The 24,726-nt window shown below is 54.0% G+C and overlaps 1 protein-coding gene across 5 annotated transcripts in view; it reads right to left on the bottom strand.

Annotated features, from left to right (window-relative positions):
- MICAL2 (microtubule associated monooxygenase, calponin and LIM domain containing 2) overlaps positions 1-24,726 on the bottom strand; it is a 199,070-nt gene that overhangs the window by 90,666 nt on the left and 83,678 nt on the right. For all 5 annotated transcript variants that reach the window (XM_036258877.1, XM_036258873.1, XM_036258874.1 and 2 more), the window contains exons 5-15: positions 21,604-21,720; positions 20,175-20,276; positions 16,929-17,084; positions 14,377-14,477; positions 9,948-10,205; positions 8,705-8,820; positions 7,831-7,957; positions 7,184-7,274; positions 5,985-6,132; positions 4,792-4,991; positions 4,336-4,442 (exon numbers count right to left, since the gene is read on the bottom strand). In XM_036258877.1, the coding sequence (XP_036114770.1) occupies positions 4,336-4,442; positions 4,792-4,991; positions 5,985-6,132; positions 7,184-7,274; positions 7,831-7,957; positions 8,705-8,820; positions 9,948-10,205; positions 14,377-14,477; positions 16,929-17,084; positions 20,175-20,276; positions 21,604-21,720 (1,523 nt within the window). The remainder of the gene's footprint in view (positions 1-4,335; positions 4,443-4,791; positions 4,992-5,984; positions 6,133-7,183; positions 7,275-7,830; positions 7,958-8,704; positions 8,821-9,947; positions 10,206-14,376; positions 14,478-16,928; positions 17,085-20,174; positions 20,277-21,603; positions 21,721-24,726) is intronic.

The raw sequence follows: 24,726 nt of genomic DNA, 5'->3' as shown, positions 1-24,726 counted from the left end.
ATTTATGGAGCCCCTTCCACATGCCAAAGAATGTGCTCAGACCTGCAGCACACATTTATTTATGGTGTCTTCACAGCAATGCAATATTTGTTATTGTAGTCATTTTGCAAACAACCAAAGGAACTCCCTGAGAGGTTTAAATACATGAGTCCCCGGCAGACCTAAATACGTATGCGTCTGCCATTCTGTAAATCAGCTCAGACCTCAGGCTGTGTTTGTATAGAGTACAGGAGAGATCAGCCTGCAAACCGCAGGTGCTGGAGGGCTGCCCATGGGTCCTGCACTCGCTGAGTGGGGCAGCATCAGGGCCAGGTCCTCTTGACTCTCCTAAACCTTCTTAAATCTCTGAGTTGAGAAGTACTAGAATGCCAGAAGGAGCTTTGGCTGCTGGCGGGTGGTTCTGTGAGAGTAGTGGGGGAAGGGAGTGAGAGGAACTTAAGGAGTCTCTCCAGAAGGTCAGCTGCCCTGGGCGGCGTCCTTGCTTGTCTGGTTCACTGCTCCACCTCTGGCTTCAAGAGGAGAACTCCCCATCAAACAGGCACTCAGTGAATGAGCCGCATGGATGGATGGAGGAAGCACTTCCATGCCTAGCAACCGCTGGCTCTTTGCGGAGTATTTGTGCAGAAGGGTCAAGGAGCAGAGAGCTGGGAGGGAGACCCAGATCACCCAGACCAGACACTGACATGAGTCATGGGCACTCCACTCTTCCGGGACCAGTGCTGGCGAAGGACCTGGGTCAGAATCGGTCAGCTGAGCAGGATAAATATCCTGGGATCACTAACCCGGCTTCTGGGATGGGCATTTCATGAACAAGTGATGACTTCTGTGCTGTGTTGTCCTGCAAACCATGGGCTCAGAATGCAGAAAAGATCAGGTACCCTGAGTACATATGTAACACAATGTGTGTAATGGCTGAAGTGGCCACAAATGCAGGCATTACCCACGCACGGCAGGCCTAGGAGAGCGAGGACAGAGCCATGTCCAGGTGTCACCTATGGTACATGGTGCCAAGAGCCCAGGAGTCCCCAGGAATCGTCACTTTTGATGCTGACCAGGACCAGAGGCCAATCTGCAGAAGCAGACTAAGGGCTTATTATTATTTTTTAAAATCCTCATCTGAGGATATTTTTTTCCCAATTATCTTCAGATAGAGTGGGAAGGAGGGGGAGAGGGAGAGAGAGAGAAAGAGAGGGAGAGAAACATCGATGTGTCTACCTGGTTGCCTCCTGCATGACTCCGACCAGGGCCGGGGACGAACTGCAACCGAGGTACGTGCCCTTGGCCCGTGTCTGTGGGCCGCCACTCTAACCACTGAGCCAAACCAGCCAGGGCAGAGCAAGGACTTAATAAGAGGGGAACAGAACCTCAAGCTCTTCTTTTCACAGGCCTGGACTATCCAGTCTTCAGAGCTAATCAACCTACTGTAACCACTCACTAGAGGGACAACCTTCTTGGCAGGTGGATGAGAGTTACTCTCTCTAAATGTAAGCAAAGCTCTTGGTGGAGGAAATGTCTCATTTTGCCTAATGTTGGTCAGTAGGGATTCTGACATTATCAGGATCAGGGACGAGAGAAAAATTTAACACCAACAGTGAAAATGAGGAGGGAGAGAGACTTTTAAGCCTGGCTCAGCAGAGAAACAAGGAACCCTCTTCAGATGAAGATGCCACCTCGTGAACAAACACGGGCTGGTCCATTCCCACATCATCACTCCTCTGGCAGTGGGTGGGGGGCTGGGAGGGGCAGGGTGGAGTGGAGAAGGGGCAGGGTTGAACAGAGAGGCACCTGTGTGGACAGACCGTGTGTGCACCTGTTGTGTAGAACATGCAGGTGCGGCCGGGCCTGCCTCCGGTCCACAGGGGCACACGAGCCGGGCAGCAAGGCTGTGTCTCTAATTGCACTGATGTGGTCTGGGTGTAACTAGTGGAGCCTCCGTGTGTGTGGTTTTCTGTGTCCCCAAGCAGACATCCTCCATGTCCATCCCAGGGCAAATGGGAGTGGACTGGGCACTCTTTGCTTGTGAGAAATGTTAAGACCAAAGAGCGTTGCAAAGCGGTTCTCCAAACCAAAAAAACATCCAGTTACAAATGGGGAGAAGGAACTGTCCACGTGGTCCGGTCACTGCACTGGCATTGAGCATGGACAATACGCTGGTATGTCAGTGACGACCAAGGGAGCAGGTGACCCACTGGCCTTGCTAACTTCCATCCCACCCAGAGGAGACATGCAGTCAGTTTTAAGAGAGGACCAGTAAGACACTTCAGCGACCTAACAATCTCTCTAGCTATCTGAAGAGCAGGGCAGGTTTGGGGCACTACATGGGGCCGTGGGAGGGTCAGATCTGCAGCTTTCTACTTCTCTCAAGGGGGACAGCCCACAGGCACGCCCTGGAGGAGAATGGACATGGTCAGGCAGGGCTGGCCAGACACACGCCGGCTCCCTAGCAGAGCCAGGGGAAGGTGGAGCGAGGCCCAGCAGCCGTCAGGACCTGGCTGGCCTGCGGACTGTGGACTTTCGACCCTTCCCACCTCCTGGCCAGGCCGTTTCCACTCCGTCACTGTAATTAGAGGTGTGGTAGTGAGAGGGTTAAACATTCCCTCCAGCTTCTCCTGCTGTTCCCAGCTGTGAGCCCTGTGGTGGGGGCCACCAGGGGGACTGCTCTGCCCAGGGGGCTTTTGGAAAGGCCATGGTGGCTGCCTGGATGGGGGTCCTTGGGCTTCAAGGGAACATGCTGGCCTGGGGAGGAACAAGCCTACGGCTGTTGTCCAGAGCACAGCTTCACTCGGGTCGTGTGGTGGGCGACCCAGCCCTTACACAGAGCCTCTGAATGGGACAGCCAGGGGCACAGAGGGGGACCGAACGGCCGGGTGCGGCTCAGCCATTTGGCTCTGCTGAAATCCGGAGCAGGCCTGCACAGCTTCCTTCCCGCCCTGGCGTGGTCGCCCACGCCTCCCTGCGGACAGGGTGGAGCACCAAGCACCCTCTCCCGCTGCTGGAGTTAGCATGACGCTTGCGGCTTGTGACATTATCGGGAGCGCAGGCCTCGGCGGAGAAAGTGACCACAGCTTACATAGCTGAGAGAAATGAGGGAGGCCCCACGGCCCTGGCCCCACCTGGGCAGAAGGATGGCAGGACATGGCAAGGCTGGCCAGGGATTGAGACACCCAGCAGCTCGGGGAGACGGAGACATGCAGGGGCCTGCGGCCCTCTGCCCAGCGAGCGAGGGGAGGGCTGCCCGCGCCGGAGACAAAGGCGAGCCCCGTGCGTACTTGCCCCCTAACGTTTCTGGTCTCCTTTTGTAGATCCGGACAATGAGCACCATAAGCAGGACAACGCGTATTATCCCTTCCACAGAGATGCCATGATTCAAATAAAATGATTTCTCCTTCAGTCCCTAGTTCCCAAATTGTGCCCCAAAGGAACCCATGGCACCACAGTAAAAGAGGAGCTGTAGGTTGTTTTAAATTTTCTAGGGAAACATGGTGAATGAAGTCTGTCGTATACTGTGTACAATACCCCTACTAAGTTATTTGAACTTAACTATTTAATAAGTGGAATTTCTAGGTATTTCTTTTTATCTTGGGCACTGAGCCAAAAAGTACTGGAACACGAAGGTTGCCAAAGGTAAGGGACGTTTGGGAGCCTCTTCATTAGTCTCTAAGCTCTTCAAAGTCAAGGACCACATATTATTCATCTCTGCATATTTTCTTCCCTCATCAAAACAAGCAAAAAGTTCAGCCCTAATTGTTGGCATACAGTAGGGCCCAATAAACAGTTGATGAGTGAATAAAACAGAATTAATAAACTTATATGCATGTGTGCATAACCATGGACGTGGACAACAATGCTAGGGACGGGTGCGGGGGTGGGATCGGGAGCAGGGGTCAATGGGGGATAAAAGGAGAAACGTTTGTAACAAAAATAAATTAATAAAAAAATAAATAAAAAAAAATCAGAAGGAAAAAAAAAGTTAATAGAACAGAATGTGCAAAGGTAGCGTCACCACACACCCCTGCCCCTCGATGGCCACTGTGCTCCTGATCTGAACGAACTGCTCAACAAAGTGAGAACCGGTCTCCTCCTCCCCACTCAGGGGGCCAAGCTGAGCTACCGTGACCTTCCTGCAACCGCTTTTCCGTCCCTGAGGCTAGCCTAGCTGCAAGGTGCCAGGGGGCCTTCCCATCACTCGGACTGAACAGAATTTCACGCACGTCTCTGCGAGTGCTTCATCTGTGAGAACAGCAGCAGAAACAGGTCAAGGGCAGGACGTTCTCCAATCCCCTCCCCCCATCCACGTGCAAAACTAAGTTAAATAAAGCCCAAGTCTGCACTCACTCGTGGAGTCCTCTTCCTTGGAAACGTGAGGTTGAGATAGTTATGAGCAAGGGATGATCTGGCCACGCCGAAGTCAGCATTTTCTCCGTAGTTTTTGCCCCAGGAGTCTGTTAGGAAGTGAAAGTAAGACGGATTTGAATCCTGTCACAGCTACCCAAGGGCTCAGGGTGTCAGTGCCACACGTTCCCTCCAAAATAACTCTCTCCCTCCAACTAAAGATGGACACGGCCCCGAAGCCGGGGGCAGACCCAGCGTCACCTGGCATCTGCAGTACACGGACCCACTTACGTGCACAGGTCTGGGTGGGTGGGGCTCACCCATCTGGAAGCAAAGTCGAAGGGAAGGCATGGGTCAGCCCCAGGACAGCAAACACCAGTGTGAAGGTCAGCCAGACACGGGCACGGGGCAAAATGGCCCAAGGGCAGAGAGAAGCCTGGTCCCAAAGCAGGTCCTTACCCACAGGCCTCAGCGGGGTACCCCGGAAGAGCTCGTAGAACTTGGAGAGGTACATGACCATGCTGAGCTTGTCGGGCTCCTGGGCTGACGCCATCTCTTTGCCCGTGGTCACTGGGGGGATGCCAAACTCACGCTCAGCCACGTCAAACGCTAGCTGGTTGTTCTCCACAGCGTCATCTTCATTCAAAGAGTCAAAGTTGCTAGAGAATCAAGACAAGGTGAAATTCAGGGAGAGGATGCAGAGGTGGGGGGTGAAGGAGCAGCAACCCCTGCCCGTGTCCCATCCGCCTCCCCCATCATTCCCCAGGAGGCTGAGTCACAAGAAGCTAACACTGTCCTTGTCACCCAGGGTGGGACCGAATCAGACTTGGGCCATGACAGTGCCATTGCTGTCTGGGGTGAAAACAATCAGAACATGACTTACGCCACTTTGGAAAATGTATGAGCTCCTTTACCTTTAAACGGTTCCCTTATGTTCTGTTTCTTTTAATTATGAAACTAACATGGTCTTCTTGTCAAAAGAGAATCAAGTTGTCTATAACACGTAAAGTGACAAGTGAGAGCCCCGCCCCTCCTCACGGCAACCTCACTTTCTAAAGGTACGAATTAATGATCCTTAGGGAGGTTTCCTTTCAGCCCCTTGGATGCATTTGCCCCTGGGTGTGTGGTCACACTGCACACATTGATCTACATACAGTTCAGTCTTCCTAATGAACCTGACATTATCCCCAGTAAACGAAGGAGCAAACTCAGAGAAGACAAGTGGCTTGCCCAGTGCACAGAGCTGGTCAGTCTGGGTCTCAACTCTAGTTATTTGGCCTGTAAACGGTCACATCTCCCCCCAGAATTAGGTCTTGCCCATGTTCCCCTCTCAGGGCAGAGCCCCAGGGTGCAAAGCTCGAGGCTCCCAGGAGTGGCAGTGGAGGGGCAGCAGGACGAGTATAACACCGAGCCCAGTCACTTTTGCTCCCACATATTAGGGACCTCCGTTCAGAATGAGCTGTGGGCAGATTAATTGGTGCAAAAGGAAAAAAAACAAACTTAAGAAAAAACCCAAATTGAAAATATGCACAGAGAAATTTTGAACCAAGTTCTGGAGATTCTGCATCTAGCAGAACAACCCTGGTTCCTCTTGCCTCCAGGGCCCCGTGGGCTATGAGGAACTTGGCAGGTCCAGCCGGGGCCCGACTCACATCAGCTCAGGCCGGAAGCGGTGGATGATGGCACACAGGGCCAGGCCACTCCGCCAGGATGTGGTCAGGTCGGTGACGTTGACGTGCTGGTAGCCCTCGGTCTGCTGCTGGCACCAGTTTAACAGTTTGCTGGGCCGGATGTCTGACTCTGCAGTAAGGGGAGAGATAGTGAGATGCTCTGGGGAAATCTCAGGGTCCCCTGGGGACCCTTCTCTACCTGCCACCAAGGCTGGGGACCAGGAGGAACAGCGCCAAGGCAAGGGGCCCTGTCAAGAGTATGGTAGGAGGGCAGGATGCTGGGATAGGAAGCATGGTCTCCTACAGCAGAGTCCCTAACATCCTCTGGAACACACAGGTGAGGACAGTGTGGACTCTGCCACATCCCATCCCATGGGGAAGACAGACACGGACGCGGGTGACGATGACACGACGCTGCAATGATGCAGAAGCAGGGTGCCAGGGGAGCATGGGAGCGAGTTTGCCCCGAGTCTGCCAGGGCCCGGGAACTTGCCAAAGAGAGTCACAAAAAAAGTACATTTGAGCTGCATCTTGAAACGCGTCTAGCAATTCATCAGACAGAAGAAGGCATCGCAAGAAAACAGAAAGGACCATGCCGTGGCAAAGACGCTAGGAAAACCTGCCACGTTTGTGCAGAACGGTTGATTACGGGGCGGCGGCAGCGGGGCATGGCTGTGGGAAGGGCTGGGAGGGTGGCTGCCAAGGCCGAGCCGGCCCAAAGGCAGGGAGGACGCGAGGTCTGGGCAGGTGGCGGAGGTCAGAGAGGTCTTTAAGCAGGACGGTGACCTAAGCAAAGCCTGGTGGATATGGGGAGTTATTGATTTAGTAATCCCTTCCCTCTACTACTGTGCCAGGCCCTGGAAGGTCAGGAAGAGTGGAGTGCATGGGGCTTGGAACCCAGCTGGGAGACACACCCTCACACTGGAAATCAAAGGAAAGAAAAGCGAGTCCCAGCCACCGTGGTTCTGCCGTTCACTCTAATGTGCCAAGTGCTCAACACATTAACTCCTTGGTGATGATTATACCGCCGGGGTGCCCTGTCCTGGTTTTACAGAACAGGAAACTGAAGCACAGAAGAGAGGAGCCTGGCCGAGGTCAACCAAGTCATTTGGGCCCCCATGGCCCCCAGCAGGCTTCCTCCCTGAAAAGCCTTCCCAGTGGGGTGCCAGAGGGTTGCTCACCCTGCCTGGAGAGGCCAACGGATCTTCTCACTGAGCCCTGCCTCTTGAGAGGGAATTGGTGCAGCTCCTTCGTGATGTACAGATGCTTCACCTACAAGCAAGGAACACCATGCAGCGCTCACCAGTTGGCCCCCAAATTCTCATCGCAGGGCCTCTGAACCTGACCTACTCTCTGCTTGGTGCCAGCCACCCTTCCCCTCTACCGCTGGGCGTGACACAGAGCAACGGGTCTCAATCATCCACCCGAGGCGGAGGCACTCAAGTGTGACTATGTCACTGGCTCACTTTAAAATTCACACCACTCGTGCTATGGGCCCAGGAGGTTGTACGGTCTGAGTCAATGGGAGAAAAAAGTGGACTCGAGGACGGTGGTGGAAAGGACTTAATATTCGGCCATGTAGACGCTTTGAGCGAGGCATGCTTAGCAACACACATGCTTGGTGACAAATAAACCTATGTAAATATATGTACAGAGGTGGACATACACTTACATAGGTTCTAGTTCTCTCCTGTGACTCTCCCAGAGAGAGGAGCTGGTTCCACTTTGGGCCAAGAGGCAGGGGTGGCCTTGGTCCCAGGGACATGCCAAGATTTCAGGTGACCCCTCCTTCCCTCCGCTCAGTGCAGGGTCCCAGGGAAGGCCTTACCTGGTGGGGCCGAACACAGTGGGAGTTGAGGTTTGGGTACCGTGTCCCCGGGTCCAGAGTATACTGCTCAAAGTTCTTGTTGATGTTCTCCGGGGTCGTCTGAGGTAACAGCCGGTAAAGACTCTCCCTGGGGGAGGCAGGGCACGGGGTCAGGGAATGCTCTTGAAGCCCGAGGCCTCTGTCCCCACCCCCACTCCTCTCCTGCTCTCAAGGGCTCCTTAGATGTGTTTGTATAACCCTTCCCTGCAGTGCCGGCCAGCCCCGTGGTTCTTGAGATCTGCAAAGTGGGGGAGGTTCAAAGGGTGCAGAAGAGGCAGGAAGGAGTCTGGGAGGTGGAGATGCTGGCCACCTGCCCCAGGCAGAGCCGGCAGCCCTGTGACCTGTGGTTTTGTTATAACCACCACCCAGCCACGTGGCCTCCTGTGGCCTGTCCCCCATGACTACAGGCCTCCACACCCAAGACCAGCAAAGGCCTGTGCCCACCCTGTCCACCAGCTGTCACAGCCACATGGCCAACGGCAGGGTCCGGGAGGAAGCCCAGATCTCAGCAGCAGAAGAGCGGGGCACTCAGCGCTCCGATGGAAGCTTCCCCTAAACCACTCCCAGCTCCCAGGCAACTGAGCAGTGCCGAACCCCAATTTCATGGCCGCCCCAGAGGATAATTTCACTTTGGCATCTAGGACCTAGGGCCTGGCCCCTAGAGAAAGTGACTGAAGGAGGTGGGTCATGATGGAGAAAGTTTCCTTGGGACCCAATGAACAAATCGAGCCACGTGTGGGAAGGCAGGCGAAGGGGACAGAGCTTCATCCAGGTGCCTCCTAGCAGCCAGCCATGCCCTTCCCCGCCTCGGTCGGGCGCCCGCTGCCACACTCACCTTTCAGCCAGCAGCTCCAGGGGAGGGGTGCCCTGGTCCCAGCTCTTCACCATCCATGCTGTGTCGAAGGCGGCCAGGAAGCCGCGGGCGCAGCCTGTGCCCATGGGCCAAAAGGGCTGCAAAAGAAAACATACAAGATGTGGGTCATTCTAATGGCTCCCAGCCTGCTGTCCACCCCGTCCAGCACTCTCCGACCGCCAGGCCCACGCGAGGCACCGCGGGGTAGACAGGCGACAGGCAGCCACTTGGATTCTCCGCAAACACCAATATCTGCAGCATAGCCACGTATGTGTAACGGGGCCTGTGACCCAGAAACAGCGAGACGGGGGCTCAAAGAAGGCAGCGACACACTCCTCCTGGGAGGGAAACGGGCCTGTTTCATCAAGGAGTTGCACTGTAAAGAAAGCGTAGGATTCTGATTTTAATCCAGTCAGGAATCGCGTAGGGGGAGGGGGAGCAGCGGGCAAAGTCTTGGTGGCTGGTAAAGGATGGAGCCTGATGGAAGAAGGGTTGGTCTGGTTGGCTAAGGGGAGATCATGGGGCCAAGTAGTGAGACGGAGCTGAGAAGTGGGGTGTGCGGTGAGGTGCTGAGTACTTAAGCAAGGAGCTTAGGTTACAGCTCACACACTGATGAGCAGGGACTGCTCACTTCTCACTAAACTGTCCCATGCGCGTCCCAAGCGTACGTTGGAATTCGATGCTCAACTTGGGATAAAAACATGCACACATTTTGGTTAGTGCTTACATTACAGATGAAAATGGATCCCTTCTGAAAGCATTGATTAAACCTAAGGATCCGAGCATTTGCCGATTTTCTGGGAAGACTTTTGAGCAGGGACGGAGACTGGACTTAGCCCACGTGCCTTTCTGCAGCCCACAGGATCTCAGGGCTGCAAGGCCACAGAGACCCCCCCACATGAGCAAGGGGTCCTGGCCCAGCTGAAGGTCCACGTGCTGTGAGAAGGATGGCCATGAAGTCCAGACCAGGCCACCTAAGTGTGTCCTTCAACAGAGGTCAGCCCACGACAACCCCGAGGTGGACGAGGAAGCTCTGTGACAGACCAACGGCTCCTCTGCTTCAGAGGAAGGGCACGCCCCGAGGCCGGCATGGGCCTGGCACAGTCCTGCCAACAGACTGAAGGCCCGGCCTTCCCCGGCTGCAGGACAGCGGTGCTGCCAGCCCGACAGAACCCCGGGGACCTGCCTTCTAGCAGGAGTGCGGGTCTCTCCGTGCAGCCCGTACCTCTAGCAGGCTGTCGCCCACCAGGGCCACGAGCAGCGGGTGTGACTGACGCTCCCGCACCAGGGCGGCGTTCTCCGAGGCATACATGGAGGTGAAGTCAAACATGGCCACGTCGGGCTGCCCGTAGTGGTTCATGGCAAAGTCTAACGAGGGCAGCTGGTAATTGGTGGCGAAGTCAGCAGCTTCGCGGGCGTAGGAGAGCAGGTTGTCCTGGTTCACGTTCTCCGCACACAGCAGCATCTCAGTGTCGATGTAGTCCTGCGGGGGAACAGGAGCGCAGTGTGGCAACCCGTCCCTCTGAGGGCAAGGGTCCACCCCCACCCCCTTGCAGAAGGACTTGGAGTGGCGTTGGTACAGGGCGGCTAATCAAACAGAAAGAGAACATCAGGGCCAAGGGAAGAAAGAACCAAACCAGCCAGCTGTGAGCGTTGGAATTGGCTTCGAGCTTCCTGGCCCTCAAGGCAAAAGGGAAATGGGATCACAGTTCTGTCACAGTTCTGTCCTTATCAGAAAGAAAGAAAGAAGCACAGAAATTCCTCGGGGGAGGAAACTTTTTCCTGGCGCTAAGTTCTAAAACAACCATCTCACTGAGGGGTTTCAACAGAGAACAGTGTACACAGCCAAGGTCTTGGGGCAGATGCAGAGGGATGCTTCACACGGCTGGTTCTCGCCGGGACTTCGGTGAAATTAACAGAGAAAAGAGTGCATGAAAGAGTGATTTCATAATGAACTAGGCTAAGCTGACGTGGTCCAGATACACTGTATTTAGTGATCAAAGAAGAACAGAAAAGAAAGGGGTGCTTCCCATAACTCAAACTTTCTCTCCAAAATCAGTTACTCCTTTTGTTGACAGGCTGAGGGCTACTCGGGGCCCTGCTTTGCTCTCATGGTATTATGTGCTGTACTTCCTGCTGTGGGGGGTGGGGGAGAACCTGAGCCCAGAGGACGGGGATGCCGGGCTGGGGGGGCCCTGGCAGCGAACTGTAGGACACCTGTCTCCCAGAGCCTAGTCTGCTCATCGTGTGGCCAAAGAAACTAAAAGATTATCTTTCCCAAAAGGTGACACAGAAGGTGCACATCTCGGGGACAGAGGTGGGGGGGAGGGTGACAGGGACCAACACAGGCCTTGGGGTTATTGGGGAAGACAAGTCGAATCCCACTTCTGCTATGTACTGACTGCATAAATTTGGGCACGTTATTAAACTCATCCGACTTCCCCTTTTCCTACTTGTAAATGAGAATAACAAGTTCACAGAGCCATGTGAGGAGCAAATGAGACCATGTCAACGCCCAGCCTGACACCTGGGCAATGAACGGGAATTCCTGTGCTCAACAACGATGACCCAAACGATGACCCCGAGGCCGCGCCAAGAGCAGTTACAAAGCCCTTGGAAGGCAGGTTCCATCTACAAACAGAGCAACGTACTGGGTCCATCTTCTCTGTAGCCATGACTCCAAATACCTTGTTCCGGGAATTCTAATCTCTCCGCACCCAAACCATGTCACCCACATTGCGTCAGCACTGGCCCAAGCGCCCCCTGTCAGGTCATGGTGCCTAGGCCGGAGCTCCTGCTCTTTGATTTCCTTTCTCGTACCTGTTCCTACAGTCATATGATCACTCCCTTCCCCTGAAGGTGTGGAGACGAGATAGGGAAACAGGAATAGAAAGATGTCAGAAAGCCTCCTCTTCAAAACACGCTGTGAGCAGCCCGGAGGTGGGCCGGAAATGGGTGAGTGTGGACACGGTATACTGTCTGGTGCTGGTGCCCCGAGCAGAAGTGTGGGGACCAGGCAGGGGGACAGACCCCCAGGGTGCACGGGGGCGACAGTCCACCTGGCCCAGGCTGCTGGGAGGAGCCATGGGGCCTGGCAGGGCGCGAGGTCCCAGGTGAGTGGGCGGGTGGCAGAAGCGGGTCCTCAGGGTGGGGGTGAAAACAAGGACCAGGAAGAAAAGAGTGGGACTGAGGCTCTCAGTGAAGTGGGCAGGCCTGGGACGTAGTTCAAATTCAGATAAAGGCCGGGGGATGGATTTTGACCCCTTTCCACAGGCCCAGAGCACTGACGAGAGCTGGATGCCAGGCAGGCAGGTGGGCAGCAGAGGGAGGCAGCAAGAATGCGCAAAGGTAGGCAACACAACAGATAGCGTGGTCTCCCTCGTGTTGGGCTGGAAAGAGGCTGTAGGCCGGAGGCGAAGGTCAGGCAGTGTCTGTCCGGTGCTTCAAACGAGGGTGCACTCAGGCTCGGGAGACCCGCTGTGACATGCGTCTACCTCACACGCCTGGAGACCAAGCTCCCGTCACGGCGAGACCGAGCCTGCTGCACCCGGATCCCAGCCTGCGTGTGCGTGGGCCGGATCCCAGCCTGCGTGTGCGTGGGCCGGATCCCAGCCTGCGTGTGTGTGGGCCGGATCCCAGCCTGCGTGTGCGTGGGCCGGCAGAGGCAGGTCCCGGGGAGCGGCCCGCCCCCTGTGGGGAGAGCGAGGCGGAGCAGCTGGGAGCGCAGGGGCTGGTGTCTTGAGGAGAAACGGTCCTCTCCTTCCAGTAGCCATAGGGAGAAGCCCAGAAATCAGCAGGATAGATGGGGAAGCTGGTCACTCGGTTATCCAGCAAACACCCTCTCAGCACCTCTGTGTGCCTCCAGGCAGATGCTGACGCGTGTAGGGAGAGGAAAGCAGAGAGGACTTGCCATTCTTGCAGGAGCGAGAGAGGAAGGCTAATTCGAGTGGCTTGGGACAGACGGTCGACTCCCAGCTTTTGCAACTACTATAGAGCTGGACACCTGGAGACAGGCCAGAGCTCCGGAACCAAACGGTGTCCAGTTCCGCCATGTCCAGCCAGTTTCTAGATAAGAGTTCATGTCTTGTACCTACAGGCCCCTCAGCACCAGCTCGAAGATGCTCGCAGAGTCTCCGAGGGGGAAGAAGGGCCCCGGTGAGGACAAGCACAGGGATCTGCTCCCAGCCCCCCCATAGTTGTGATATGTGGGACCAGAGTGAGTCCTTGTCACCCCCCTGTGCCACGAGGCAGAGCCTGAGATGGGAGTCGGAGGGGCTTTGACAGAGCCAAGGAATCGAGTCACACAAACAGCATGCTGTGGCCTGGACAAGTGCCCTGGGTGACCTCAGGGAAACCAGAAGGCTGCAGTGCTCAGCCAGTGAGACCGGAAACCCAAGTCACACTGTGCCCTGTGCCCCAGAGGAGGGCTGACAGAAGCACCCCCCCGGAAAGGTCCCCCTACACCCGTGGATCCCAAAGAGTCCTTCACTATCTGATACAGGCATCCTGACAGAGGCCACAACTTTGGGAGCAGTACTGTGGAGCAGAGGGAAGAAGGGGACACTGCCCTGCCTCCCCCAGACCGGGCAGCAGTGGGTACCAGAGGCCGAGCCCACGCTCGCACGTCTGCTGGTGGTGCTGTCGGCTTCATCCGGTGCCCCACCCCTACAACTCCCATCCAGCAACTTCGGTTCTCAACCAAGACCTGGCCAAGGTGCAGGAGGCCCAGGGGAGGGCTGGGTTACCAGTGCCATCCGGCCGCTGCCAGCACGAACTGGCGAGCAGATAGGCACATTCTTCTCTGACAAGCAGCAGTGAATGGTCACCATGCTGCTGGGGCTGTAGGCCGACACCGGAGAGCAGGCAGACCCTGGACTGCATGATCCTTATCTCGAGGCTGAATCATCAGCAGTGGCAGGATCAGGGGCTCTGGGAAGGCCCAGGGCCCGCCGCTCTGTGCTCCTTCCTGCAACCCTGCTCCCTGTCTCAGCAGGAAGATGCAGAGGCAGGAAGCAGAGCCAGGAAGCCGGCAGGACAAACAAGCAGGTGGAGAAGTTGCGGAGGGAATCCGCGGTCCACTGCGAGCTAGGCGCGTGCGAGGGGCTCTGCGTGCATTTTCAAAGGCACGCTTCCAAACCGCCCTTTCAGACAGAAGCTGTTATTCCTGCTCTGCAGACGAGAATTCTGAGGTTCGGAAAGGTTAAGCAGCTGAGTCTCGGTCCTGGGTTAATAGGTGGCAAAGTCAAGATTCAATGCAAGTCAACAAGGGTGACAGCGTGAATTTCACAAGTGAAAGTGTCTGAGTCCCAGTAGGACAAGAAGCCCCAATCTGCCTCCAAATGTCTGTGACAGAGGAGAGGGCAGGGCTGAAGGACATGTGGGGAAGAGAAAGACTGAGGTGATCTCTCGGGGCAAAGGCCCACACTAACACTCAGGTTAGCCGCCCCCTTTCCCCCGTCCTCTGCAGAGATGCCTCTGCCTGTATTATTGTGGGCTCAGGCACACAACACCAAGAAGGAAAGTGGCAGGTGGCGGCCCCTTCCGCTCCTCCCCTCGTTCAGGCTCTGGCAGGATGGCGTCGGCCCTGCACTTGCTGATGCTGCCAGCCCGCGTCCCACAGGGAAGCCAGGACATAACCGCCAAGCGGGACGTACGTTAATGATGACACCTTTGTCGAGCAGGCTCTGCTTCTTGGCGGTCATGACGAAGTAGTGGGTGCAGTCCTTGTAGTACACGATGTTCTCGAGATCGATCCCTGAAAGAGAAGGTGTTCGAGTACTCAGACGGCTTCCCCCGCGCCTGGTGTGCCTTAGCCTCTTTATTTACCTGCAGGGCATCTGTGCTGGATACAGTTTTGAGACATACAAGGCTGGGACAGATAAAACCGAGTGCCAGAATGTACCCAAGCGAACACAGCTAAGCGATGTGTCTACCTTGTCCTGGCCGTGTGTGAACACCCAGGAGCCCTGGGAGGAGCAACTCAGGTGAGAGGGCTGGGGGTATCTTTTCACTTCCCACCGATGGCAGGCGCTGTATCGACTAGGTTTCTGCATGTAAACAATGTCGTGAGATGACAGCTTAGTTCAGTGGTTCTCAAAGCAGGGACCCCAGCCAAAACTTACTGGAAATGTAAATGATCAGGCACAACCCAGACCTACTGAGTCAGAAGCTCAGGGGTGATTTGGAGTCACACTGGAGTTTGAGAAGCATTGGCCCAGCTTTTTCCAAGGCAGAGAGAGGAGCAGATGCATGGCAACTTATCAGCAGTGGGCACAGAGGCGTGCTGGGTAACCATAGGAACCCCTTTATTACTACTGAATAGGAAACAGCCCTCGATGCAGAGGGCCCCCCAGAGAATCAGAGGATATCCACTGTTGTCACAGTGTGAGGGGCGGTGCTGCGAAACAATGGCCAGAGGTGACAGCCACCGCAAAGTCTGCAGGAAGCTCATTCAAACGTGTGGAAAAACACACTCAATGTCCGGCCATAATTTATAGTTGGTGGTTTATTTAAGCATTTATTTTCTTGGCTTTTGAAGGGAAGGAAGGGTTGGAGAATTCTTAAATCCTTCCAAGGGCCTAATATGCTGGAAGGAAATACTTAAAAAAAATAATAATAATGTAACCGTGCTGAATTTCAGAGGGTCACTCAACGGGCACATGTCACGGGAATAGTGAGGGGCAGAGTCTGGCTCAGTAACGAGCCCCATTCCTAGAAAACTATCTTAACAAAATAATCCTCCACAGAAGCTGTAACAGTAAATAACCGAAAGGTCTAAATCAGAGGTCAGCCAGCTTTTCCTGTGAAGGGCCGCCATGGCCGCGAAGACTCCGGGCTCCGTGAGCCCACCGGCCAGTGTCGCGGCCGCTGCTGCTGGAGCGGCCACGGGCCACACCGTCCACACGTCAGCCCGGCTGTGCTCCCGCAGACCTGTGGCTTCAGACACCGAAACCTGGATTTCGTATAACTTCCAGTTTGCCACAAAATTTTCTTCTTTTGATATTTCTTCAGCCATTTGAAGAATTAAAATGACTCCTGGCTCAAAGGCAATACAAAACCATGTGGCCGGCCAGCTTGCGCTCCATGGTTTAAATGCTTCAGCAGTGATAACATATCCCCGTAGTGAGCTATCCTCCAAAGCTGGCCACCAGGAGGACTAGGCAGCAGTAGGGACAATATTTAAAAGGTGACGCTGACTGAGGAAAGCACTAACGAAGAGCCTTGGCGCTACCCCGAGAGCAGGGTCCCGGTAAAAAGTAGGAAGGCAGGTGAGACATTACTGAAAAGTGTGTGGAAATGAGGACTGTCTTGGGCCAGCCGGTGGTAGGTGTGGATGATATGTGTTTGTGTAAAGATTTAACACTGTTGTCACACTGTCCTTTCAAGAAGAAATATGTATTTTTACATTAGGTTAAACAGGAAAACAATCTGGAACTATCTTAACTGGGAGCGGGTGCTCCATGCCTCACTTCCCCCTCACCCTGCAGGTCTTCCCCCGCCGTCCTTGCCGACGACCGGCTGTTGTGAGCTGGTCTCCCTCTAGAGGGCACCGCTCCGACAGGGGGCTTGCTGGGCCAGGTGCTCCCTCTCACGCCCTTGAACAGCACCTGGCTCCTAGTAGGCATTCGGTACATATCGGTCAAGGAAGTAAAACGCATCCTTTCCTTGAGGCCCTGGCCTGGAGGACGATGATGCCCCTGGGTGAGTGTCAAGTGCCCTGGGCCTCCCTGGACATCCCTAGGAGGAAGGGTACCAGGCATACTACACAGAAGCACCTAGGTTTCTTCAGGGACCACCCACAGGTTCCTGGCTCCCCACTCAGAGCGCCCCCTGAATCACACGCCGATCTCGGTACAGCTCCACCAACCCACATTAGGATGGTTAATATGGGCGCCCCTCTCTGGACAGGGAGCCCTTTGGGTGGGGTCCAGGTCAGCCTCCACTTTATATCCCATGATATTCAGCACCAGCACGGAATGGGCATTCAGTAAATGCTTCCTGAGTCAACAAATGTGTACCTCTAGTCACGTACAACATCTAGAACTTTCCCTCAAGAATCCCTCTGTCCTCGAAGGATCCTGCCCATTATCATCTTAAAGAGAAATCTCTGCTTCTACTCAGAGTGAGGACCCCAGTCCAAAAGCTGCTCCTCGGGGCGCTTTAGGAAGTGACAATGGCCTGGTTTGGAGAAAGGCGACAGTCTCACCTGTTTCTTCTTTAAGGTCCTGGAAAAATTTCTGATTGAAGATGAAAGCCACGCCACTAATCTCTTCCACCTTGGCCTCGGCTGTGCTGTTTCTGTTTATGAAGTTGGCGGTGATGGCAATAGCCAGCTTCCCGCGGAATTCCTTCCTCCTGAACCCTGCGAAGGAAGGGGAACGAGTGGGTCTTTCTGCTGGACTTGGTACGGAAACCAGAAAAGATTCCTGAGAAAGCTGTTCCCCGACGGCCCACCGGTCAGCGGAGGCAGAGTTCCGATCCCTGGAGAACCCGGCAGGCAGTGACGCTGAGCTCTGCCCGGGGAGACACGCCAGAGGCCTCTCTAAGGCAGTGAGACTTTCTCCTTTTCTAAACCTTTCAGGACGCATTATCCTGGTTCGGCTTCGGCACACATAGGCTGATCTCCGCAGGCACTCACTGCCCACTCTGTTCAAGATGTATTAGACCTGCACGCGCTGTGAACTTTCCGATTAAAACCACTTTGTTAGCATGTTCATGGTGTGGTGTGTCCCCCCCACTTTTGAAAACAGGATTACGAAACTGAATTCTTGTGAATCAGGAATATTAACAAATGTTCCTTCTCAAGTCTGGTGGCTGGCACTTAGTACACACTCAATAAATGTATAATAAATAGGTGGCATTCTAAGTCACAATTAATGTAGAACAGTGATTCCTCAGGGTTTTCAATGATTTACACTGAAATTTCTCTTTAATGGCGGTAAGAAGTTAATGTGCGGTGTTTTTGTTTTGTTTTTCTCCCACACCAGCAAGCAATTCTGGGACACCAGCTGCAGGTTCCACGATTCACCTCAATTCTGACACTGGCTGCCCAGACAGAGCGTCAGACTGCCCCGGTGAAGGGCTCAGTCCCACGAGGCTGGCCTCCCCTTCAGGTGCCAGTTGCGAGCCCATGTTTCCGACCCACCAGCTATGGTTTGGAGGTTCCAAGGACCCCTTGCTTGGGTTAAATTCTCTAGAGCTCACAGAACTTAGAGAAACACTGTCCTTACTAGATAACGCAGGGACAGCCAGACGGAGAGAGGCACAGGGCGAGGTATGGGGGAAGGGTGGGGCTCTCCCACACTGCTCAGAGCACCCCCTCCCTGAATACCCACCTGTTCCCCAACCCCAGAGCCCTCCGCACCCTCTTCCTTTTGGGTTTTTTGAAGACTTCATTACTTAGGCATGACTGAGTGAATACTGGGCCCTGGGCACTCAATCTCCATCCCCTTACCCTTCCCAGGTCAGGGGGTGGGGCTGAAGGTTCCAGCCCTCTAATCATGTGACTGGCTCCCCTGGCAACCAGCCCCCCCCATCTTTAGGTGATGTCCAAAAGTCACCTCATTAACATAAACTCAGGTGTGGCTGAAAGGGGCCTGTTATGAATAAGAAGGCACCCACTTCACCTTTATGGCTCCAAAGGTATTTCAGGAACGAAGGACAAGAGACTAAATATTACGACAGAAGATGTTCCCCTTGCTCTTATCATCCCAAGGGTTTGGGGGGCTCTGTGCAAGAAAGGGATGAAGACCAGATGCACATTCCCTGTTACAGACCACAGTCCCACAGGTGGTCACACAGAAAACCGCAAGTGGATGGTCACATCTCAGACCACTTTCTAATCCCCTTTCTTTTTAGTATCTGACTATCCCTCCAATCCCGAGTGTCCCCTCTGCCCCAGGCACTGCTGGTGACTTTAACTCAGGCCCTCCCTGTCCTGGCCGACTCGCCGGACATGACCTTTGTCATCAGCCACCTTCGGGAATTGCCCTCACATTCCCTCACCGTATCATCAAGCCTCATGCTGATGCCCAGAGTTCTTTGTCAAAAATCCCTTTGACTGAAAATCATGGGTTTCTACTCTGTAACCACTCCTTTGAGTTCTTCTTCATTGGACCTTTGTCAAAAATGGTCAGAAGTGGCCATTATTCTCTAGTCTAGTGTTTCTTAACCGGGGGTGATTTTGCACCCCAGGGGGGATTTGGCAAAGTGTTGAGACATCTGTGGTTACTACAACTGGGGTTACTACTGCTGTCTAGTGGGTAGAGGCCAGGGATGTCACTAAGCATCCTACAAAGTCTTGGGGACAGCACCCATGACAAAGAACCATTTGGCCCCGAATGTCAGTCGTGCAGATTGAGACCCTGCTCTGTTCTGCCTTCTTGCTCTCAAGTTGCTCAAATGGTTCCTCCTTCCTACCCTGTCCCCGTGTTCCCCAAACACCAAACTACATTCGAGCTGAGCGTGGATCCTGAATTTTCAACTACTCAGACTCACAACTTCCTCACACCACCAGAATGGCCCACAGCCTCGAACAGCACTCCATCCAGGTTGGCAGCTTACAAATTCCTCGTCAGACATGGCCACTGATAGCAGGGGTAGGGAACAGGCATGAGGCCAGGAGAGAGGAAGAGCAGTCTGCGCAGCGGGTGGGAAGCCTCGGCGGGCCAGCCCTGTTCCAGGGGGTGTGCCCACCCCCAGAGGAGGTGCCTTCCCAACCAGGTACCTGCTCTGCAGCCCTCGAGCAGGGCAAGCTCGGAAAGCAGACCTGTGCCTCCTCAAAGAGATGCCACGTGGGACTACTTCGTCACAACCCCTGGTCTCAGACGACACAGCAGAGTTAGTGCAAGTGACTACCACCTGTGCGCAGTTCATGTCGGGGCTGGGGTGGACGTGCCTGAAGGCATTTCCTGGCAGCAAGGTTCCTCTCGCAACCGAACTAGATCCTAACCCAGGAAAATCGGTGCAACTTCCCAATGTACAACTCAGAGAGCGGTTTTGCACCCTGACAGCCTGGGCAGACCCATCTCACTGCCCAGGAGGGGATGTGCTCCACGGTTATGAAAGCCGATGGGCTCCTCCTTCCGGAGCACTGTGCTCAACAGTGAACTGATACCCTGGGAGCACCCCGGCTGGAATGTGTGTTGATTTTTTCTTTTAATTTCCATGGCACTTAACTTTCATAAAGCATGTTTACATAGAAACCCTTTCCCAGTCTTCAAAATGATTCTCTAACAAGGTTCTATTTTCCACCTTTCACGAAGTTCAGAGAGAATTAAACGGCTGCTCTCTAAACACTCACCGGAGGCACAGCAGGGCGGCCTGCCCTTCTATCAAGACCCCTCCAGCTTTGGCACCTGTCACCGTGCTCCCTCTTCCTCTCCCCCTTCCAGGCACACCCCTCCCACCCGTCTCCCAGCCGCAGCCCTGAGAAGAGAAGAGGAGTCTTCACCTTCCAGTGTGTTCCTGCGGCCATCAGCGCCGATGATGACATCGAACTCAAACTCCGACAGAGAGTGGTCTGCAGGGAGAAATTCTGCCCGCCAGCCGATTTCTGCCAGGACAGGAACATGAGATGGTTTGGCACAGAGGGTGGTGGGAGGAGAGCGTGATTATCCCCCCCCCCCCGTGTTGGCCATGAGCAAAGGGCACTGCCACGGGGTACAGGCACCCCAGACAGAGTCTCCAGAGGAAAGACCGGAGCCGTCTAGATTCACACTGGAATCTGGAGTCCTTCTGGCTTTCGCTGTAGTTCAATCCAAGACAGAGTAAACCAGCAGCACCAACCCCATGCCTGGTTTTACTGGTTTCTATAAAGGCTGGAAGTCTACCCTCAATGATTCTCACACCGGTCTCACTTGCACCTTATTTTTCTCAGCTGATTCTACCATGTTCTCTTCATATTCCCCATATTCCTCGGTGCCCTCTGGTGCTGATCAGACCACAAAGGATGTGCAGGGTGTAATAAAACCAGTTGGAATTCCCACTTCATTATGTTCCGTTGTGCAGCACAGTCTTTATGAAAGCTTGATGGTTCTCATAATTAGAATTTAACATGCACTGGAGGGCTGGGGAACACTTCGAGCACACAGGTCTCTGAGGGTTGAATGGATGCCCAGCTACAAAAGCCAGCTAACGCCTCCCCTAAATTCTCAATATTCTGGACTAAGACAGGGGGAACCAGAGTTGTAGCCTGAGTGTGAAACCACGAGGTCTCCAACACTCTCTGGCTCAAAACTGAAAGCCAGGCAGGGGAAGACTTCGATAGTAAGTAGGATGCAGAGGCGTCGTGAACAAACTCTCTGACCGTGGTGTGCATGCAATATCAGAATTTACATAAACATACTTAAGGGGGGTGGGTACGTAAGGCATAACTACAATGGGTGCATTTTATAATTTGGAAATTATACTTTAATCAAGCTTAAAAATATTATATACCAAATACTATTTTGAATACATTTATTTCATATTTGCTCTGGAAATGTCTTTACTAGACTTTAAAAATGCCATGCGGGTACAAGTGTGTCTGCATATCTGTGTGTGTACACAAACATCTTGAAGAGCATGTACATGAACTTTGTCCGACAGCCAAATCTGTCTTCCAGCCTACTTCCTGATTTGACTTCATTTGTCAAAGCCCCACCTCCTACTGGCAGGGTAATCCAATTACAGGGTTAATGGCTTAATCATATAACCCCTGGGAGCTGAAGAGCAAACCGAACTGACAGCAGTGGTCAAGAAAGGTGAATTATCCATGGATGGAATCATGCCACACAGCTCCAGATAAGAATAACCATCACCGAAACATCCCGAGAGCGGCTAATGTAATTTCCATTTTGCAATATCTGACTTCTAGACGGAAGAGGAAAGTTATACTGTACTGTGGTTTTCTTGATCTTCAGGAGGCTCTAGAACCTTCACAAACTCCACATTCACATGGATTTCAACTCCCAGTATCAGGGCCACCTTGAACAGGATGAGCTGTAACTGACGAATACCTGTTACAAAGGAAGGGGAGAGATGAGCGGTCAGCAGCCATGCCTGGGGGCCTCCTGGACATAGAATGTTGTATAATCGCTGCTCAGGGACCTCTGGGCATGGCGATCCATCAATAATGATCAATACTGGGCACTAATTATGTGTCAAGTACTCTGTCTTCTCACTTAACCCTCACAGTGCCCCTTTGGGATAATAATTATTCTCATTTTATAAATGAGAAACTGAGGGCTAATGAGGCTAAGTGACTTGCGCGGGGCCACCCGGCGGCAGAGCTAGAATGTGGACCCAGCGCAGTGTGATTCTAAGGCTGCGCCCTAGCTGTCAGACAGCGCTGTAACGATGGGGCTGTCTCCTGCCTCCGTCCTCAGCTGGGCTGCGGGTTTGGGAAGACAAAGATGGAACAAAGAGTAAAGAGAGAGAGAGAGAATAAAAGACCATAAGTAAAGACATTCATCAGTTGGCTTACTCTGTGGGGACCTAGACCTAAGCTCCCAGCCATGCAGGGTTAAGGGGTGATGTAGGAAACTCTCCCCACAGAGCTGGGCTTATGGTTCCCGACCTCCGACCCACTCTCTGAAACTCCCCCAATGTGTGGCCCTTCGTTTCTCTATTTTGTCCCCTGCTACTCAGCACCAACAGGGTTGCCTCCAAATAGATTTCTGTAGAATGCAGTTTCAGACTTTCTGTGGGTCCCTCTGTGTTCTGTGGGCTGTGCTCATTTAACATTTACTGAACGTCTACGATGTCCCGTCCTAGGTCCAGGAGATATGGAATACCCCCTCTACCGGAGGAAACACAGTACACAGAATGGGGTGGGGCAGGGCATGGTGTGGGGGGCAGAGGAGTAGCAGGGCAGGCCTGAGCTGCAGTCCTGAAGCAGAGAGGAAGGAGCAAGAATACCACATCCCACGGACAGATGAAGGGGTGTGAAGACTACAGGAGGCCAGGGCACTGGGGAGTTAGGAAGCTTCTGGAGACGTTGGTGAAATCTTGGAAGCTCAGTGGTCGTGGAGAAATCAGACTGCACTGGGAGGAAGCATGAGTGGAAAGTGAAGACAATGTCTACATCTCTTCTTTCTAGAATAAACACCCGGAAGTCAAGAACAGTCACGGGCAAAGGCAGAGGACTGGAGCGGCGGTGGGAGGTGAGAAGCAGGAAGACTGAGTGAAGGGGCAGGTGAAAAGGAGGGAGGAATCCTAGGGGCCTAGACGGGGGAGGACGTGGTCAGCTCTTGGGTGGAAAGGAAGGAATGCGTACTTGGGTGGAGGCGGAGGAGGGAAGGCGGGAGCGGGGAGCGCCTGCCAGTGGCTTCTGTTCCCCAGAGCACAGGAGGGAGGCCAGCTGCTAAGAATGAGGAGGCTTGGAACAGCCACGGTGGGAACTGGAGGAAGACGCTGACGCAGGACAAGCCGAGAACTGCTGAGCAATACTGAGGACCAGGACGCAGCTGGGGCTGGGGACCATGGTCAGTCTGAAAGGAAGCCGATCAGCTGGGGTCTAAAGACTCCAATCCACCTCCTACCTAGAAACAGACATTGGGGGAGGCCTGGCCTCTCCTTATAGTTTCAAAGGTCCTAGGCTGTATGTTTCCAGCACCCAGTAGGTGGTCAACAAATTCTCCCTGCCGCCCTTCTCACAGGGACTGGGCTGCCCTGGACAACGATCACTCAGAAAGCTGGAATCTCAGTGCCCCGGTCCTGCCCGAGTTTCTGCACTCCTGGGACCCAGGAGCAACCTGGGAGCGGAGAGAGGCTGCTGGCTGAGAAGGCAGCCCAGCAGCCTGGGGCCCTCGCGGGCCTCCCGGTGCCCAGCTCTGCCTCTCGGGAGGGTCTGGTGAGAAAGTCGTGCTCAATGTTGATGTTCTAAATTGGTAACCAACATACATTCTTCCGTAGGGTGGTAGGGAATATCCTGAAGCTGACAGCGCAACTTTCTGGGCAAATCCAAATTACTTTCCGATGGTCTCACGGAATGTTCTCATCTCAGAGCGGGACCAACTGGCGCTGCTTAGGGCTCGTTCTCCTGCGTCTAAGTTACACCCTATGTGGCTAATTGTCTCCAGTCATCCCCACTTGAATCCCATACCCATTTCCATCCGTTCTTGTCCTCATAGAAACGTAATCTCCAGGGTTCTCCTCCCTCCCGTGTTCCGAACTCTGGAGCTTGGGGCCTGGCTGCTCTGCTCACTGCAGGGCGCCAGGTGTCAAGCTTCTGACCACCTGCAGCGCACCAGGCACAGAGACAAGCACATCACAGGCTTGGCTTTGTTTAATCTTCTCAGCAATCCTGGTGGGCAGGCGTTAATCACATTTATGGGAGACAAAACTGAAAAATGGACAAGACAGATTTTGGACCTGACTCTGTTCAGACTTTGAACTCTGCCCATAGTATTAACCGCCTCAACTTTTATGAGTCACGGTTGTTACATCAAAATGGCTCAAGACCTCCTTCCTTGACGGGCAGAGGGAGGCTGCTCACTAACGCCCATCTGCACAGCTCTGGCCTCCGGGGACCCAGGTGTGAGTAACATCTGAGCGGAAGGGCCGCAGCCCTCACGGCATCCTACCTAAGCATTCAGGGGTGGCCCAGGAGCTGAAGTCCATGTCCTCTACTTCCCCTCCTTCTCTGCATGAACCCCCATTGTGATGTCCCCTCTCTTTTCAAAGCTCATGACAACTTGGTATGGGACCCGTCCGCTGGGTCACTCCTCTGTCCTAAAGCGGTCGTGCTTCCACGGAACCGGTAACCCTCCTTTGCCTGAGGCCCTCGATGTCCTGGCCCACTTAGTGGCCTCGTGTGGCTCCCTCTTCCGAACTCCTCTAGCAAGTCTGACTGCTCTATGAAAGACCCTTTCATTACTGACAAGACCTTGGGAATTCTCCAAGAGTTCAGACTCTGCCCCGGTTTTCCATATGTCACTCATTCACCCAACAGGAGTTTACTGAGCATCTACTCTGTGTCAAGCTCTCTTTTATGCTCTACAGAGACTCTGGTGAACAAGACA

The sequence above is a fragment of the Molossus molossus genome, unplaced genomic scaffold (assembly GCF_014108415.1).
Source record: "Molossus molossus isolate mMolMol1 unplaced genomic scaffold, mMolMol1.p scaffold_m16_p_13, whole genome shotgun sequence".
Lineage (NCBI taxonomy): Eukaryota > Metazoa > Chordata > Mammalia > Chiroptera > Molossidae > Molossus > Molossus molossus.
This window is presented reverse-complemented; position numbering and strand designations above follow the sequence as displayed.